At 37.3% G+C, this 19,594-nt stretch overlaps 1 protein-coding gene across 1 annotated transcript; it reads right to left on the bottom strand.

Annotated features, from left to right (window-relative positions):
• Positions 1-15,852: 15,852 nt before the first annotated feature.
• Positions 15,853-19,175, bottom strand: cd248a (CD248 molecule, endosialin a). The gene has a single exon (XM_055196549.2). It carries the CDS (start codon positions 18,951-18,953, stop codon positions 16,785-16,787), a length of 2,169 nt encoding a protein of 722 aa, XP_055052524.2. The 5' UTR covers positions 18,954-19,175; the 3' UTR covers positions 15,853-16,784.
• Positions 19,176-19,594: the final 419 nt, after the last annotated feature.

Genomic DNA, 19,594 nt, shown 5'->3' with positions numbered 1-19,594 from the left:
TAGAATAAAATTATCTTTCTGCTATTTTTTGAGAAGCTTGTACATGCATCTTATCACATCATATGTACATTATTGTATAAAATCTACCCGTGTACTAAAGAGACAGAGTTTTATTTAAATGTAAATTTTGTCTCCTTTGTCCTTTTTCATATACTGGGGGCTTGTATGGTACACCTTATTCAAAACCCTTTTAAACTATGATAATAAAGTGAACATTGAAAGGCTACACTGCATGAAAGTTATTCTTGAATTATTGTTTTTGTTCCCTTCCTTGTTGCACTAGTTATTAAAGTTTTGATTGTCGTCATTTTTTCCATCCACCACTGAACATAAAAACTGCAGTCAAATGTATACTTGGCGCGGATGTTTTTAAGATCTTAGTTTTCAATGGACAATAATGCTATCTCAGTGTGAACAGAAGGACAAACGTAAAAAAAATCTGTTTTCAAATTTATTTGTATCCTGTTTTTTTAAAAGGCAAACAAACGCCTTGGGATACAAAAGAATAAGGCCTTTTGTAAAAATGCATTTATTTATTTTTTCTTTCCTTCACATTCAGTCTTAATGACCCAACAATAATTGCCCCATTATGCTAAGGGTGGCATTTTAATTATTGTCTTTATTATGTAGATGTTGTTTAAATGTGAAGCCATATTGTTTCTTTGATAGTAATGCTGTTTAATGTAAGGCCAGTTTGAATCTTTTTCTTTTAGTTTGACCTGCTTTTGTTTATGCCTGTGGCCATAAACATAACATGAATATAAAAGAACGACAGACAAATATTGTTTGATGTTTCCTCAATATTCTTCACCATTAGTATAATATTTCTATAAACAAGTTGACATGTTGATGTTATGAGGAGCACTGCTTTTTAGACTTGCTTGTGGCAAGGAAAAATCTTTAGTATTCATTCATTCTGACCCTTCCACCGATGTATCGACATGACACCAGCTAACACAGAGAAGCAAAGTATCTTTTCCACTAATATTATTAGAATAAAGGTCAAGTAGGAGCTCTAGTTAATACATCCTTATCATTTTGTTAGAGGTATTCGGACCACGTGTGAATTGTGAATAAACCCAGAGCAGGCTACTGTCAACAGACCAATTCTGCATTACAGATCTGGCAGAGACCCGAATGAATAGGTGCTCGAGAAACGGATCATAGGGTTCTATGTGTTTAGTTAGCTATCGTGCAGTTTAAACATGACAAAGATTACAGGGCAGTTCCCATTAATATTTCAACAATTTATAAACATTTCCAACTAATATATTGTGGCTGGACCTCCCAGTTAAAGCATTTTCTTAGCAAAGGGGAATTGAGGTCAAGAGTAACACGTGACATGACGCTAGGAGAAGAATTTTGATTTTATGACCATCTCACATCTGGTTTCAACTTAAAACATTAAGTTTCAATGGAACCATTTATCAGCAATAAGAATGAGAAACTGGGAACTCCTAAAAATCCAAATGCCCGCCATACAGTATATGTAAAGGGGGTAATTTATTCTTTATTAGTAGACACAGTGATTATGTATTGGGATAAATGCTTGGATGTATGAATTGGAAGGATTATATAATTGAAACATAGTCAAGTAATTTAGCAATTGCAAATTTAATATAGACACTACATTCTAAGTGCAGAAAAGAAGATGATTTCAGTTGCTTCATATATACTTAGAATATTTGTCAACAGCAAGCTGAGAAATGTGGAAATATGTGGCCTTTGACACTCTGTTGGCTGCAGCTATAAATGGCTTTAGAGAGATTATGTGCCTTAAAAAACATCAGATGGGTTGTGGCAATTAGTACTCATTACTAGTCTACTACTAAATCTACTGCTAACAAAAATGAATGCCTCCATGTACTCCATCCTAGACCATATTCATAATATAGCCTGGGATTATTTAATAAGAAATGACTCAAAGGATGTAACTTCAAATACTCCATCCTATATTTAAAATGCAATGCTTTGTTGTTCTTTGCTCTTCTAAATACATTGAATGAATATTACTAATTGACTTTTTCACCTTTTTTATGGGGCTGCTCTTTTATAGAACAGTAGACAGGAAAACAAAAGTCCAAATGATCCAGACCAGACTTAAATCCATGGAAACACATATGCACAGCCCTTTTACTTAAAAAAGCTGTTAGGTAGTGTGAGAATTCTTTGGCCCTGTCCCAAATGGCACACTCCGGAATTGTGGGCCTCCTCATAGTCCACACTTTGATGACATCATGTAGTGCAGACCTTAGGGACCCCTGACATGAGTCCAAGAGGGCGCACCGGAGTCATATTTTGGGACAGACTCGAGCGTCACACTGGAAATAGGAAGAGAAGTTACCTATCAGTGTGAACTCCTCCCTTCCGTCATCTGATTGGTTTGATTGCTCTTTCGCAAGGACTTCTGGGTTGGTAAAGTGCGTGAAGCCTACTACAGTGCGGGCTTTGCCGAAGACTGCATCAAGGGAGCAAAGGGGGCGCTGATGAGCACACTTCAGAGTGTAAAAATGACAGATGGGACACCCTACGGACTCGTAGACTAAGCGAGCATGAGCAATTTAAGGCCACGAGACCCAAAGTCCACATGAAGTGCGCCATTTGGGACAGGGCCTTTGAGGTAGCAGGGTGGGAGAAGCTATGTCTCCACAGCTCCATTAAAAATTGTTAATTAGTGGCTCTTTGTTTAGTGTGGCATCCAACAGCTCATGGGGAGATTCAGAGTTGGTGAGTGGTTGAATTTGTAAGTTTATGTTGCAATACTTCTGTATTTCTTTAAATATATCAAAGTTATTTAATGTTTAGTATTATTGTTTGGTTTTATATTTGTAATCTTTGTGATTGATTTATTATGTGTTAAAATTCCAAAATTTGTTTGTTTAGATACCATACAACTCTGGTCTCGTGATTTCTTGAGAATAAAATGTTAAGGAACTGGATTATTTGGAGCTTCTGTGTTTTAATGGGCACACCATCCTGGTAGCACTTTGCCTGAACTAGCTTCTATCCTTATTAAAAAATATACAAGTAGTCCATGGGTGAGAGGGTTTCAAGAATCAGCTTAAGAAGATGCCTTACCTGACCTGTGACAATTACTGTGACATGCATGCTCTCTCATAAGTTATTGCTTTGATACTGTGTTTAGAAAAGTATACCATTGTTGAAAGTATAACAGAAGTTACTTAAGAAAATGCATTATTTACATTTGTTTCAAGGCAATTTCTTTTTTTTTTGCAATCAGGCATTCATCATAAATTAAGGCTAATTGTAAGTGTTTGATTCATAGCAGGCACTTCAAGAGAGAAATTCTATATAAGCATCAACATTTTTAAGTAGAAATGTAACTTTATTTAAAATATTACCATAACGTTGGATTTTGACTTCTTTCTTATTCATTAGGATATAAATATTTTATTTCCAAAATGCTACAGACTAAACACATCTAGCTTTATCACTAATAAATAGACATAAACTCCCTATAGGATTCACTTCATACTATATTTATGTCTAGACGAGAACTGGGAGGAAAATTCCACTCAAGAAATATTAGATTGCATCATGTTACTTCACTATAACTGTGTAATAAATGCTTTATAAGTGAGACACAAATTGATGTATAAATCAGCATAGCCTTGACTGGTGTGTGATCAGTTTATTGACAAAGTAATTACAATTAATTGTTCACTTCAGATTAGGGAAGGTTAAGTGTTCCCTTGGGTCCCTTTCATAATGAGACAATTAAAGAATTAGAATAGACTATATTCACACAATGTGCCCCTAAATATCCCAATGATTTTTAGATGCATTGCATTTAGATTTACAAACAACATATAGAGGCTATAAGAAAGAAGAATGGAGACCCAAAAACAGAGTTTCAGTAAATTTCAATGTCGAATTTCTTGTCAGTTTCTAATATCATCTGATCACTATTTGTAACTGCATTTAAGAGTTTCAAGATCTACTAAGTTCTCAAAGCAGTTCGATCTAAAACCCGCTGACAACAACAATGGCCTGATGTGCAACATCTACAGAAGAGCATATTACATTTGTAATCAATGCACAATTTTGAATAAAATAAAGATGAGAAAACAGAAAACACTCATTATATGATAACTGCGGGCACCCTGGATAATTTGTTGTCTTTATAGTCATCTTAAAATGTTCATATGCTGAAATGAAATTTTAAGAAATATGAAAGCTCACTGTGTGAAGTGATTTTCTTAAAAATCATTATATTGTAACAGTGAACAAACAGAAAGAAAAGAATACTGCACTTGGACATTTATGGAACTTAATGATGTGAAGAGCGTCACAGGCATTTTAATGAAATGGAGATGGGCACAGAGAGACACACAAACACACCCATGCAATGTCAAAAAAAAAAGGTACAAAACTGTACCTTTTAAGTGGTAACCTTAAAGTTTTATTTGTGGGTATACAACACATAAACCTTTTTTCTCACAGTGCATTAAAATATAAACACCTTTTCCGCCATTTATGTCAAACCTACACCATGTTCATTATTTACATTATAAAACCCTTTAATGTAATAAAACTTCTTATTTTTAAACAATCATGCATTGTTCCCTTAATTTCATTACGTAGCTCTTCAGATGTTTTGTTTGAGGCATTACTTTAAATGGTTCATATTATAAATTTCCCCCTCTTACCTCAAAAGATAAAGGAAAATGGGATTTCTCAAGAACGTGTATGCGCGCGTGTGTGCACGTGCATGCAAACCCACTCAGCTTTTATGATATTTTATTGAGTTCCTTTTAACAGACTCCATTGATTATACTGCAGTATACAGAAGAAAGGTTACTGCAGAACACACCTAAGCGATGTAATATTTGACAACACACAGCTGGAGCACTGAGCTGCCAACACACCTGCGGGCATTTCAAAGCACTTACTGAACATTTTCCCTGCACCCAAAATATCTCAGTATCTCTATACAACCCTGTATCATGAAATTATGTACCTATAGTCACGTAATTTTGTGAGTCTTTTCGGTCACACTGACACCTTTTCCACCTTTTTCCACCTTTTTGCGTGAACATGTCATGTATTTCCATAGACTGTAAAAAAAGATGGACGACGCCTGTTCGCTCTCTTCCATTGGTGAAAAGTGAAAGCCGCCAGTGTCCTGATACGCTCTGACATCTTGGGTCTTGAGTTTGCGTAGTAGCGATTTCGGGAGCAGTCCTGCGCAGTAGTGAGCAGGAAGTAAAGCCTCGAAATCAAGACCCCGCCCTCGCTCTTGCAGAATGCGCATATCACACGATTTCACAGCTGTCAATCATTACGTGACACCACCGTTTTAATATCATTAAATAACTAATTAAAAACAAACTTATTTTAAAAACAAACATTTGAATTTACATCAGCGTGATAAAAATTACAGTAAATGAGAGAAACCAGCTTCGGGAAAAAGATAATTGAAGTGTAATTAAATTGTTTAGTTGGTCTCAAGTGCCATTGAATAACATGGGGAGGCGGGGTTTATGACCTATACTGGGACCAGTCACTGGGGAGCGATCGAGACGTTTTGGCTTCACCTTTCAGGTCTTGCGTATTTCTGTTTACATTTCACTGTCACATATTTGTTACTGTTTTGCCCTATTTTCAAACCATTGACGCTTCGTTTTAGGGTTAGATTTGGTGTTTGCGTTAGGATGTTACTTTAAGTATTGGTTTCAACATTTTTTCATGATTAATTTTTTTATATTTTATGATTTTTAAACTATTGTTGTCTGGCATTAGGGTTAGTGTTGGGTTTGGATAAGAATGTAATTTTATGTAAATCTAAACCTAAACCGAAGCGATAATGGTAAGAAAATAGGACAAAACAGTTGAGTAACAAATACGTGACAGTGAAACGTAAACAGAAATACGTGACATGTTCACCCAAAAAGGCGGGAAAACGTGTCAGTGTCACGGAAAACACTCACGAAATTACGTGACTATAGGTAAGTAATTTCGTGATACTGGGTTGCTCTATAGCAGAAGGTGTTTCACAATAAAAACAATTTAAGGGAATAAATCCTGAAAAGGTTTGCAGGAGGTAATCTATGCAAATTTTGCATGTAGTACTCAAGTCAAGTCATGACTATAACATGATATTAAGTTTCATGTCAATACATGAGATTCTGCTGGCATGCTTGCCATTGAATGCATTGATGTGTTATACAAATGGATTGGTCTTACAGATTCTTATTTCCAGATGTTCCTCATACCCCTCATAACCCCCAGCCCTCACTTGACAGAGCCAAATAGAGAGGCATCTGGAAAGAATAAGAAGACATACATTATATATATACTGTGTCAAAATAGTTCAAAGAATAGCAACATTTTAATCATCTTTCTCTTTTAAAATGTGCTCTCGGACCACACTTGTTTACATTTTTCAAGGTATGTACAGAGGCTGACAAGTACACCAACAATATTGATTTTAAAATGAACTGACAGATCTAAGAAGAATGCCTGGGGCTTCACAGTGATCTGTCCATCTCCACAGAGAAAACAGATATATATTGGATGTGAACTTCATCTTCAAAGCATAAAGAAAAAAACTCTAGAGATCTTTTCATCTTTATTCCTTCTGTCCCACAATCACAAGATATCACAAGGTGTTATTATTAGTGCTGTAGGCGCACAGAACTATTCCTGAAAACAAAAGACTTTAAAACGAGACGGTTTTCACAAGAGTCATTTGGAATGAATATGTGATGCTTATGTGGGATCAAAGCAATAGACTGAGGAATTTCATGATCTTTGCAGGCAATCCCAGTGTTTTAGAATAAAGGCATGCCTATTCTCTCAGAATTAAAGGATAGTTTGAAAGGAAACTCTGCAACTTTGCAGATTCCTACTGTACAGATTGCTGAAAGTAATTTTATGCATGACATTTCACAGTGCTTAAACTCCATATGAAATTTGTTTACTACTGGAGTACTAGAATACAGAATTTCCTTTCTTGAGATTTACTGGATTTACCATGATGCAATTCTCCTACTAATGAAAGCCAGGGATGGATGCACACATTCAGTTACTTTCCAGGGGGCTTAAACAAGTCTTTGCAGATAGACTTTCAATACACACCCAGCCATGAAGCATGTTAATGCTTGTTAATACAAATAGCTGAATTAAAAATAATTTGGCTAATTCAATATGTAAGTTATTTATAGAGACAAGGAAAGAATTGTTAATCTAAACATTGTCAGGATCCCGTCAGAATCTTGTTTTGAATTATATCTAGTCTTTGTGACAGGGTTCTGACAGTACCATGTTTTATGTGGGAGATGCATGGTTTTAGTATTGGTTTATTCTGACCAAGCATTTCCCAGGTCTCGTCACTTACCCCCGATCCCTTACTTGTGATTCTTTTCAGGTGTGTGTCATTAAATTATCCCTATTTAATATCCTTGGCTGCATCCGAAACCCCATACTGTACAGTAGGTACTGAATAAGATGAAGTACCTACTTACTTGCTGTTAAAACAGTAGGTACTGTATAGTATGAATCTTGGTAGTATGAATGAGATTCGGACGTACTACATCCGCCATGTTGCTACAAAATCTAACCGGAAGTAGTAGGTCATCCGGGTACTTTTCGCATACTTTTCGCATACTGTTTTTCGAAAACTATGTATTCGACATACTACTCACCTCGCCTACTGCGTTTCGCGTACTATATAGTATAAAGTAGGCGGTTTCGGATGCAGCACTTGTGTTTGATGTTCTGTACACGTGCGTTTTGTTTGCCTCCTGGTTCCTGTCTGTTTCATGTGAGTTTATATCTAGAGAGTATTTATGCTAAGTGTTATCTTTGTCTTGTTTTAAGTGTAGTTTAGTGTATGTATACCTTGTCAAGTTTAGTGTCAGTTTAGTGTTGTGTTCATCCTGTCCTGTTTTGCCCCCTCGTGGGTTTTGTTTTTTCTGTTTTTGTTTAATAAAGTTTCAGTATTGTTCATCTGTTGTCTGCGCTTGGGTTCATCTGTACCAAACCCTCACAAACATGGCATCTTTTTTACATACTGGTTCTAACATTGATGTTGTATTGTGAATGGTTACTTATAAAACTGCCTATTATTTTCCAATAAAAATGCTGACATAATGCAGAACATTATGAAACCAATTTATAGATTTTATTGAAGATTAACAGCAAGATAAGTAAGATATAAAAAACTTTTTGTAGTGCAAGTAATTTCAGGCGACAAAGAAAAGGAGCAGTAATCGGCCAGTAAATTTCTCTATTACTTATATATGATGTTTGTAATAAAAAGACACTCAGTGTCACTCAATGTAAAGCCAAAGTCTGACAGACAGTAAAATAACCAATCATTATTCACTTTTTAACATTTTTATTTTACAGTGAACTATCACTTTAAACCCATAAAGTCATTTTATTACATGTGATAACAGTTCTGGCTTCTCGTAAATTCTTCCATTCTTATTTAATCCACAATATACACACATTTATACTTTATCTTATCCTGTATGCTTTAAACATCTGTTGTTTCTATTTGCTTGACTGAAAGTCACTGTAGCAATAGCGTTACATGGCAAATAATCTAAATTTCATTTTTAAATAAAAATGGCAAAATTCATTTAAAGTTAAGTACTTTGCATCTCTGGGTTTGCTAATTATCTGTAAAATAGATTGGAAACAATATGCATTGATGTGTAAAGCACTATACAATCATATATTATATATACAATAATACAATAATATAAAATTCTTGCTCGGTCGTGTAATTCAGTGGTTCTCAAACTGGGGTCCGGGGCCCCCAGGGGGGCCGCGAGATGGTGCCAGGGGGGCCCCAGTTTTATGGCATTTCACAAAATAAATAAATGTATCATGAATTCTGTGTAATTAAACCTAATACAAATAAGCCAACAGCAGTATTTTGTATAACTTAATATGTTTTATTTAATTAAAAAAATTAATTTTAGAAAAGTTTTTGTTCTAAATTTTCTTGGGGGGGGGGCGAAGGAATGCACCGTACACAAGGGGGGCCGCACGCGGAAAAAGTTTGGAACCACTGGTGTAATTCGATTGGCTGGGAGTCATTCACTGCGGATTCTGTGAACAGAAACTTTAATTTTGATTTGTCAAAATGTTGATACTGATGTGCGCTGTTAGATTGCTGCACTAAGTGACTGTGTATTTTGAAGAAGGCAGCAATGACAGCAGCGAGTTACAAGTGGGTCCAAATAAAAAACACAGTGTTGTAATCATTATTGTCATTACTCTTTAACTTAAGTGCATTAAAGCAAACCGGCCCACATTGCCATGCGGCCCACTGGAAAAACTTTCGGTGCTCCAGATAATCGGTTCGCTACTGTGTCAGCGTAAACTCATTATGTAGAAAAAATCTCACAGGCCCACATAAAAAATGACCGGGCCCCTCAGGCATTTGCCAGAATTGCCAGATGATCAATCCGCCCATGTTCTTCGGACAGCAACGGTGGACCACGTCTCTTTCTTTCTCTCATTTCGGTCGTGTGGCGCGCGTGCCCACTGGCGGTGTAAAGCATGTCCACACTATTCTCCAAGATGAACTTGACGGCCTTTTGTTCAGCGTTTTTTTCAGCCGGTTCCCCAGCTTCCCCAAACTGCAAAGTGCTGTGGGAAACCCTGAGAAGCGGCTAAAGTGGACAAAAGAGACAGATTAAAACACCAGGTGTGAACGGGGATGTTTCTTTCTCATCCACTTGTGATCTGACTGACCAAAACTCATCTTAATATCAGGTAAAAACAGGCCTTAACACTCTTGGGAAAAGACTCAACAGACTAAAGCAAGACTAGACAGGTGTGTGTGATTGTGGTGACTGGTGGCTGTGATTAGCAATCTAGGGAAGGTAAGTGGTTAGTTTGTGGTGATGAAGAACCAGAGACAGGGATGGCAGAGAAAAGCACTATTCGGACAGGATTAGTTTTCCAAACAACGTTTGAGTTTCAACGTCTCCCCCAGGACGTCTGTGATTTTATGTACCGATTCGGAAAGGATTAAAATAATGCAGGCTAATTCAGAGATGGCAGTGTCTGTTTCATGCATTTGGCCGTTGCAGAAGAGCACCTGCTCTGGATACGCGTGTTTGCAATGTTTAATATTTTGCATTAAATGTAAAATTATGACAGAACATGTAATTTATTAATTTAATTTTAACAATTCAAAATAAAATATACAAATCCTACTAAAGTAACGTTAGCCTACGTGTTTTATATAACTGTCTGATTATAATAAACACATAAAAATGAAGAAATAATGATTAATAACAATTTATTATCTTTATTAATTAACATGACCATTCCGGAGTTGAACAACTTTGAACAGAGTTTCTTATAACATTAATGATATTACAGAGGCCAGTCTTAACAGTGTTTGATATTCAGCTCGTCTTGATTTAATTATTTTATTTTGCCGAATGCGAAAAAAACATTCATATCTGAATTAATGGGACTCAGGAAATACAATATACGCGCATTAGTAAGACCTTACGGCAGATCACGTTGGCCAAAACACGAAATGAACCGCGTTTTCAAAAGATATTGCAGGCAAACACAGACATTTCCATTCGGACAGGATTAACTTTCTCGGAGGACCTCTGAGTTCGGCGAAAAACAGTAGGTAAATTGCTCTGGAATTCTTACGGAGGTCGTCAGAGAAAAACACAGACATAAGCACTATTCGGACGGGATTAAAAACACAGAGGACCTCTGAGAAGCACGATTTTCTCGGAGGTCCCCCTGTAATACTAATCCCGTCCGAATAGGGCTTAAGGGACAGTGAGGAGGAGATGTGACAGCATTATTTAAACATTACCTGTTGTAGTTGCATATCAGTTGGACTTTTATCAGTTGGAGACTTTCTTCTAAGGAGCTGATCTGCACGTCCGGTGTGCGACCCTCTTCAGTGTGAAACCCCTGTTGGCAGTTGTTGGATCAAAGTAAAGAGACTTTAGAATGTGAGTGTTGGTTTCTGTTGGTATCGGTTGGTGTCTGTTGGAGTTAGGGTGACCAGACGTCCCGAAAAATTCGGGTCAGTCCCGAAATCTAAGCTCTAATTGTCTTGAAAATTATACTCAAGCTAAATCTTAATCCCGAATCCTGCTTTAATTGCCCCGAAAATTATACGAAAGCAAAATCTTGAGTAGTTATTGTCTGAGAAAAACTGAGCAATGAGGTTGAGTCATCCTGCAGCCACCCCCCGCCGGCTGCTCAATGCCCCGAATTTCAGCCTCTTCTGGTCACCCTAGTTGGAGTTGGTAGTTGTCTGACCAGTGTGAATGGGCCTTAATGGTTAAAGAGTCGAGTTTGAACCCGAGAGTTGCTAGTTTAAGCAGATTACGACTGAGGTGCCCTTGCCTTGGGCAAGGCATCTGTCCCCCATTGCACCCACTGCCCTGTGGTGGGACTGCCCACTGTTGTGGGTGTGTTTGTGTTTACATCTTGCTGTGCGTGTGTTTATTACCCACTGGACTAGGTTACAGATGTCAAATTTTAAGTATGAGTGGCCACCCTGCTGAAAAAACCAGCATACCAGCAAGACCAGCATATGGTGTGTTTTGGTGCTGGTTTGCTAGTGAACACCAGCTAAACCAGCATCAGCACCAGCATTAGCACCAGCATCCCATGCTGGTTATACCAGCATATGTTGTGTTTTGGTGCTGGTATGCTGTGACCACCAGCTAAACCAGCATAGACCAGCATAATTCCCATGCTGGTCCATGCTGGTTTTATGCAGTTTTTTCAGCAGGGCATACACTGAAAAATACGTCACTTTCACTAATTTACATTAACACGGTGGTTCTCAAACTGGGTACTGCTAGTTTTATGACAATGTATGATTCAATTTAATTTGCATTAATTCGCAAAGCAGATTTACATAAGGACACAATGTAGAATACACATGAAACACATGAAAATGTAAAATATAGATCAGTTTATAGTCCAGCACAAGGGCATGTGTCATCTATCCATACGTGTTGGGTCATCTGATGGAGGCAGGATCCAAACTGGACCTGGTGTAATTGCTAGTTACCTTGGATGAACATAGAAAACCATATTGAATTTAATTGAATTGTATATTTTTTCATTCTCTTTATACTCTAGCTGCATTTACACGGATACAAAATTGATGATCTTAAAATACCTTTGACGGATATTGTGTCTGCCACAAAATAATATCTTTTATTTTGATTTAAGGAATAATAATTTTTAATAGGTATAGAGGAAGAAAATTCACAATCCCCCAATATTCCTTCTCTGCATCTCATTTAAAAAACCCTGACTATCTGATCCACTGTTTCTTTTTACAATTATCCTTCTAACATTTCTGCAAGATTGACACTTTCACATACATAACTAATCAAAGATAGACAATTACAGCAGACAGCCCTGGAAATCCATAAAGACACATGCTAAGGTTTATTTTGGACACATAGAGCATAGCTGTATACACATACGCATACAGCATAGCTGTAGACTCACCTGTAGGCAATTATTTTAGATTGCCGTATACAGCACCAGCTGTATTGTATATATAAATCTATAAGATTTGATATTTAAAAAAAATTAACTGAACCCATGCCAATTTAAACACTTGTTAATACCACATTTTTCTACATCAGTGATATTAATGTTGAAATGTTAAAACAAAGGAATGGCATGCAATTCCAGAATTAACAGTGATGTGAGAACCGAGAAACATTGAGATTTCATCTTGTCTTCATCTGGTCTTAAAATTAGTAAAATACAACCTCAGGTGAACATCAACACATATTACACCATGTTATTATTTATTTAACAAAAACTAGGCCAAATGGAAAAATGCGCAAACACAATGTCCAATTATCGCTTGTAATAGGCAGTATCAGCCTCTATTGGAGCAAGTACCAAGGCAAATAATTACTTTCTATCGTAATCTTTCCAATGTGTGGAATGTGGGAATTCAATAATACGCTATCTAAAAATAATCTTTAATTAACAACTGACAGGTTGTTCATCGTGAGTGTCAGGAAAGCTTGACACCGGTCATGTGTGCATCCTCAGACATACACACCACTCAACCAGCAGCTGAAGTTGAAACACTCTGGAATAGATTACATACATTGCTTCACTCGCACCACTGAATTTAAAAGAGATGTCTGTGGAATGTGGAATGAGGTAAAGCCATGATACAACATTTCCAATTTCCCTTTAAAGAGTTTGCTCCTTTAACCTTCTCCCAGCTGTGTATCACTGGGCTAAATACCTGGAGGGCACAAAGTAAAAAAAAACAAGGCTTTGAAATACTTATCACTGCAAGAATTTCCTGAAATTACATCAGTTATAAAGATGAACGTTTTTTTTAAAAAGTCGACATTTTTTACATTTATTAATTTAGCAGGTGGGTTTATCTAACGCATTGGAGAATCCTGGTCCTGGAAGACACCTGTCCTGCAGAGTTTAGTTCCAACCCTAATTAAACACACATGAAAAATTGAATCAAAGATTAATTTGTTATTTGTAGTGAGGCCCTTTTCCAGATTTCAGTTTAGCCACTAGCCAGACCATTAAATGTGTGTGCTTCTGATGAAACCGTCTATACAACACATTGAAATTTTATACCCTAACATTAAGGAACAATTTTGTACCAGTTAAGGTACAGTAATGTACCCAAAAATGTCCAACATTGTATTATGTTTAATATACCTTTAAAGGTACAAAACGGAACCTTAGAGTACCACCCCACCATGTTGTTTCTGACTGTGAACCACTGGTGTGTTATGTCCAATATTGCCCAGCCATGGGTTAAAAACAACCCAGCATTTGTGATGCCATAGAAAACCATTTCAAATGTCTGCATAAAGAACCATTAACCCCCAAGAATCTTTTTGTTTTAAAAGGTTCTTTTGTGGTTAAAAGTTAGTAAGACCCTTTGACTGAATGGTGCTTTGGGGAACCAAAATTGGTTCTTCCATGGCATCAAAAACCTTTACATGGCTGTAAAGAACCTTTTAAAGATATTTATTTTATAAGAGTGTAGTGATTAAAATGTATACCTTGAAAACATTGTAAGCCGCTTTGGAAAATCTGCCCAATTCATACATTTACTGTAAGTGTACTGTATATGAAATGTAACTGGATATATTATACAGACAGTTATAAAAAAAAGAATTGCCTTATTCTCATCAACTATATGTTTTACATTTGTTTCATTGTCATTTAGTGTCCGTTTAATCGTTTTAATTATTTTTTGAGAAAATTTATGTTTTTTAACCAATATTTTTACTGTAATTTTCTTGATGAGATTAACTCTGGCAAACATTTACTTTAAAAACCCATGTAAGACAGCTCTTTTTATCTGTCCAGAAAATGAATAGGCTACTTTGACATAAAAGGGTAGCTCACACAGAATATTACAACAAAACATTTACACCAGAATGTTGTCCTTTGATGATGTGAAGGCCAAACACGGTGATTATCCACAACACTGCCAGCGTTAAGAAGCTCTCAGAGGTGTCAGTGACATGCCTGTCCAAATATATCTGATGGGTTAATTAACTGCTATAGAGTAGAGCATGTGTTCTGTACTTTTATCATACCGCTGTCAATTACTGATGATAACCCTGCCCTGTTCTTGTGGAACGAGGGAGCGAACAACAGAAATGCTGGATATGTCAAGAATCAGGTGGCCACTTGGTCAATTTTATATCTTGTATTTATAAAGGATTTTGTACACATAATATTTTCATACATTTATTACAGGTCTCTTGCTTCTTAGGTTGGTTTTAAAGAGCACCAATTTCATTGCTAAAAACAACATTATTTTGTGTATTTGGTATAATACAATGTGTTCGCCTGCATGGTTTCTATATTACATTTTCCACATACCGTACATTTTGTAGCTCCAGATATCACTCTCTTGCTGAAATGCACAGAGTTGAAAAGCTCTGTGTCCCTGATTGGATATGCTTATCTGTAATCTTTCTGTCAGCCAGAAATGTGACGCTCCATACCATGTTTGAAAGATGCGGTCACAATGCAATGCTAACTTACAGACTGTGAGTTCAAGCGGGAGGAATTATGATAATGTCGGTCTTTTCTACATCACCAATCCCAGAAAGTAAACTGTTGCCTATTCGTGTGTTTGTTGTAGTCAAAGAAAAAGATTACGCTGGAGACGATAACCCACGTCATTATTTACTTTGGAGTATGTACCTTTTGCCTATCGTTAACATATACTTGCACACACTTACACACAAAAGGAAATTTAAAAAAAGGGTAATCGGACCATTGGGGCTCTTTAATTTATATTTATAGAAAAATTGGATTACTGTGTAGAGAAGATTTAGGGTCAGACTCATACTGACAGCAAACCCTCACAGTGTAAAGTCCTCAAGTATTTTTTATTTTTATAAAGTACAATGTTTAAGTATCTGTACCTTATTAGAGGGTTTATCTTTTACTTAATCACATTCTAAAGCATAATATCACACATTTTACTCCACTACATTTCATATTAAGTTTCATATAATATTTAATTCCATTAAAAATCTAGTACCCAATTACTTTTACTCAAGTAAAAGTATTAAAAGTTTTATTTGAGCATTAATAAGTACTACATATTTAATGTGCTTAAATATTAAAAAGGAAAACCAATTGTATTTATGAAATGTGCCTGTAGTGGAGTGAAAAGTATAATATTATGCATCAGTATAAAGTAAAAAATTGTCAGAGAAAAATACTCGGATAAAGTACAGATATTTTACACCTATAGTATATATATATAACATAAATGCATTGATCAGCAACAGTGTAAGCTGTACTACAACATCAAAACACACAGTGCAAGTCAACAATAAAAACATTCACTATTAAACCTTTAATGAACAAGTAAAAAAAGGAAGACGTAGTTAATGTTGAACATTTTGTTTCAAAAGTAGATTCAGCTGCTAAAGGTAGTTTGAAACAATCAATCTTTCAATTACAAGTTCAACAGCACCTTGTTCCCTTAGCCTCAAGTATAATAAAACATAATAATACAAACTGATCGAAAAGAAGTATTTGATTGACTGTGTTTCTTGACATTTCAAAATGCAGCCTGTTTATACTGTTTTACAGTATGAACACCAGGTCACATCACTCTTACAGTGTTGTATCATGGCTAAAATGTCAATTTCGTAGGAACCCAACAATACTGTCGAACATGCGTATCACTGCAGGTCTGACTTCAGGCACAAATTGGTGGCAATACGTTTTACACGTATGATCACAGTGAATAAAAAACATTTTTCTCGGTCTATATCAGATTGAGAACACAACAGTAAAAAATTGCTTCTTGCACAGCAAATCTTGTAAGACATGATTCTATTGTAAGCAACAAACACAGTTATTTTAAAAGATTGTTTCTTCAAATAAAAAAGAAATAAATATGACCTGCATTACTCAACCAGGCTAAAGTGTCTTTATCTATTAAGTATGCACTTTTGCACTGTTGGGCATCTGTTTCACAAACTAAAAGAACAGTGTAAGCAACAGTAGATACATTTGTTTTGCCTCTCGGAGGACAGCAAAAAACAAAGCTCATGGGTTTTTTAAAAGTCATTCCTCTTTGATCCCTTTCCGCTTAACAGATAAATCAGATAAACATCCAAAATTAATTTTGGATGAAAAATGTCATAGGGAAAAGTTGGGACGCAAACCCACTATCTGAAACTATCTGTTTCCTGTTTGAAAAATGTGAAGTTTTTAAACAAATTCCATTTATGTTTTGACTCCAATCACAATCTTCTAGTTTAAACGTGGGACTTAGTTCCACTGCCAGATATTTCAGCAGCTGCTTTATCACCAGCACCAGCAATCCAGTGGTAGCAATCACTGTTGTTTCTGTTTTTCTGTTCTGGCTTTACAGTGAAACGGGTACAATATATAATGCCCAGTATTATCATCACAACAGTAAATATGCAAAATGGCACTAGCAATCCGATCAATAACCAGTTGCTTCCTTGACTCTGTTTATTGTTGTTGGTGTCATCATTATTACTTCTGCCCTTCTCTGTTCCTTGCACTGACGTTTGATAATCTGGGGTAAATCTGGTTAATTCATCATCGTATCTCATTGTATATTCATGGCTTTGCTCATATGAGTCATACTCCCATTGGGGGTCAGAAGGGTTCTTTGCTGTTTCTTGTGTCACAGGCTCTGTTTGGGTTAAGCTGAACCAGAGCCAATTTAAAGCTCCGCCTGCAGCTGTGGAGAAGGGGAGGACTGTGGGAACTGGGGTGCTCTCATCCTCATAATAGTCTGGTGTGGGTGTTGTAATTGTGGGTGGAAATGTATTAGGCTCCGGGTCTTCTGGATAGAGGTCACTGCCACCAGCAACATTGACCTCAAGGGAGCTTTCAGTAGGTGTGGTCATTTCTAGTTCATCAGTTGTACTTGTGAACCAAATAAGGTCTGTTGGAATTGCCTCTACATGGGGTGTTTCTGTCTGCCATTCTCCCCTAAAAGGCGTTGCAGGATTCCATGGGTGACCAAGGTCCTGTGGTTCCCCAATAGGGGTGGGTGTAATCCATGGGTCAGACATGATGGTGGGATTATCTAAATGCTCCCTGGGTCTGCAGGAATATTGGTCAGGTTGAAGATTATAGCCTTCTTTACAGAAGCAGTCAAAACCTCCTCTATAATTGATGCACATCTGCTCACAGGTTTCTTCAAATTGGCATTCGTCAATGTCATAACAACGATTCTGATCCTCCTGCAGTGGGGCATAACCAAGGAGGCAGTGGCAAATATAGGAGCCTTCTGTGTTCTCACAGACATGTTCACACGGGTTACTCCTACACTCATCTATATCTTCGCAGACACCTTCCTTGTTCAGTTGGAAGCCCTCTCTGCAGCGACACTCAAAGGTTCCGATTTCATTTACACAAATTTGCTCACAGGGGCTCTGTAGGCATTCATTTACATCAAGACAAAAATGTTCATCAGGTGCCAGCATGTATCCATCAGGACAAGCACAGCGGTAGCTGTCCATCACTGGCAGGCAATCAAACTCACATGTAGACTCCTTGCAGGGATCAGAAAGAAAGCAGCTTACCCCATCCTCAGCCAGAATGAAGCCATTATTGCAGTCACAGTAGTAATGTGTCTCTTGCTCAAGACATAAGTGATGACAACCTCCGTTGTCCTTATCACACCAACTTGTCTTGGGAGGATCAGAGCATACAGGTGGATCCCTGTCCCAACCGATACGTCCATCTTCCTTTTGCATGCACATTACTGACTGGTCTTCCTTAACAGGGCATGGTACAGTTGCAATTGTTCCAGATGGGACATGCGTTAAGAGGGTACTCAGTATCTTAAAAGGAGTATTATAAAGTATATTACCACCCTCTTCACTAGAAAGAGCTGTACACATGCTATTGTAGGTAAACTGACAGAGGTACCCATCCACTGAAATTGAACAAGGTTTATCCTTCCATTTTAAATTACTCTCTTGCTCATAGGCTGAGGTGCTGTAACCTGTCACCACACAGTGTGGGGATGAGCAACTATTTGGAGAATCCTCTCGTAGCCAGTTGGTGTACTGAGTGTCCTGATCTCCGGTGATCCACGAGAAGCCACGGAGGGGCCGGGTGGGTGCACACTGTCGGGGTTGCCTCTGAAGGCCAATCCAAATTTCTACCTTGCCTCTATGGTGTGGTCTCAGTTCCACATTGGAAAAAAGCCTCTCCACTACTTTTGCTTCCTTTGAGTGCTTGATTGTAGCTAGGTTACCGTTTAATGCTTTGCAGCTCCTCCAAGCCTCCAGGAAGATCTTGCGCTTAAAGTAGAGCACATAACATCCATCCTTGTTGCAGAAGGCATCTCGTTCTTTCGAGTCCTGGGACCACACCCCAGAGAAGCACAGTAGTGAGGACAGCAGAACCACACATTGAAACCAACAGCCCATAACTTTCATAGCTCAGCTGAATTCCCTCGTTTTTTCTTTCCCTTCTTTATGTGGTTTTAAGTATAATCGTTTTTAACTTTAATGTCCTAGATACTCATTTTCCAGCTACATTAACTTGCACTTTTTCTCTTTCTGCGTTCTTCTTTCTGTCCTGCCTATTTAAAATCTGTGCCTAAACTGAGTTCTTGCAATCTCTCTGACTTTCCAGCAAGAGTGAATGAGAGAGAGACAAAAAGAGGGAGAGAGAGAGGGTGGGTGGGATGGATGGAAGGAGGGTAGGAGTGAAAGAAAAAAAGGGGGAGCTGGCAAAAAGAATTTTTGTATGTTTTTACTAAAGGGAAGACCAGTGTAAGTGTGTGTATTTTTGGGGGAAAAAGAGGTGGGGGCGCAGGAGTCTCTGATTCAACAGAGTGTGCCGTATGTTTCTCATAAGAGTATATATGGAAATGATTTGGGACTCTGACCCTACCCCCCACCTTCACTCACAATCCCATGCAGCTCTCCACCCCTACAAGATTCTAAAAGCAGCTAAAGTTAAAACAAACTGGAGCACTTCTATTTCCCATCTAAAAAAGCAAACCAAACAGAGATAAATTAAACAACGACTGAATGGTTCAACAATCTCACTTTGTTATTCCTACATTTTCCCA

The sequence above is a fragment of the Misgurnus anguillicaudatus genome, chromosome 21, assembly GCF_027580225.2.
Source record: "Misgurnus anguillicaudatus chromosome 21, ASM2758022v2, whole genome shotgun sequence".
NCBI classification, from domain to species: domain Eukaryota; kingdom Metazoa; phylum Chordata; class Actinopteri; order Cypriniformes; family Cobitidae; genus Misgurnus; species Misgurnus anguillicaudatus.
This window is presented reverse-complemented; position numbering and strand designations above follow the sequence as displayed.

Coding starts and splice junctions, on each gene's coding strand:
- cd248a (XM_055196549.2), bottom strand. CDS start 18,953: ATGAAAGTTATGGGCTGTTGGTTTCAATGTGTGGTTCTGCTGTCCTCA.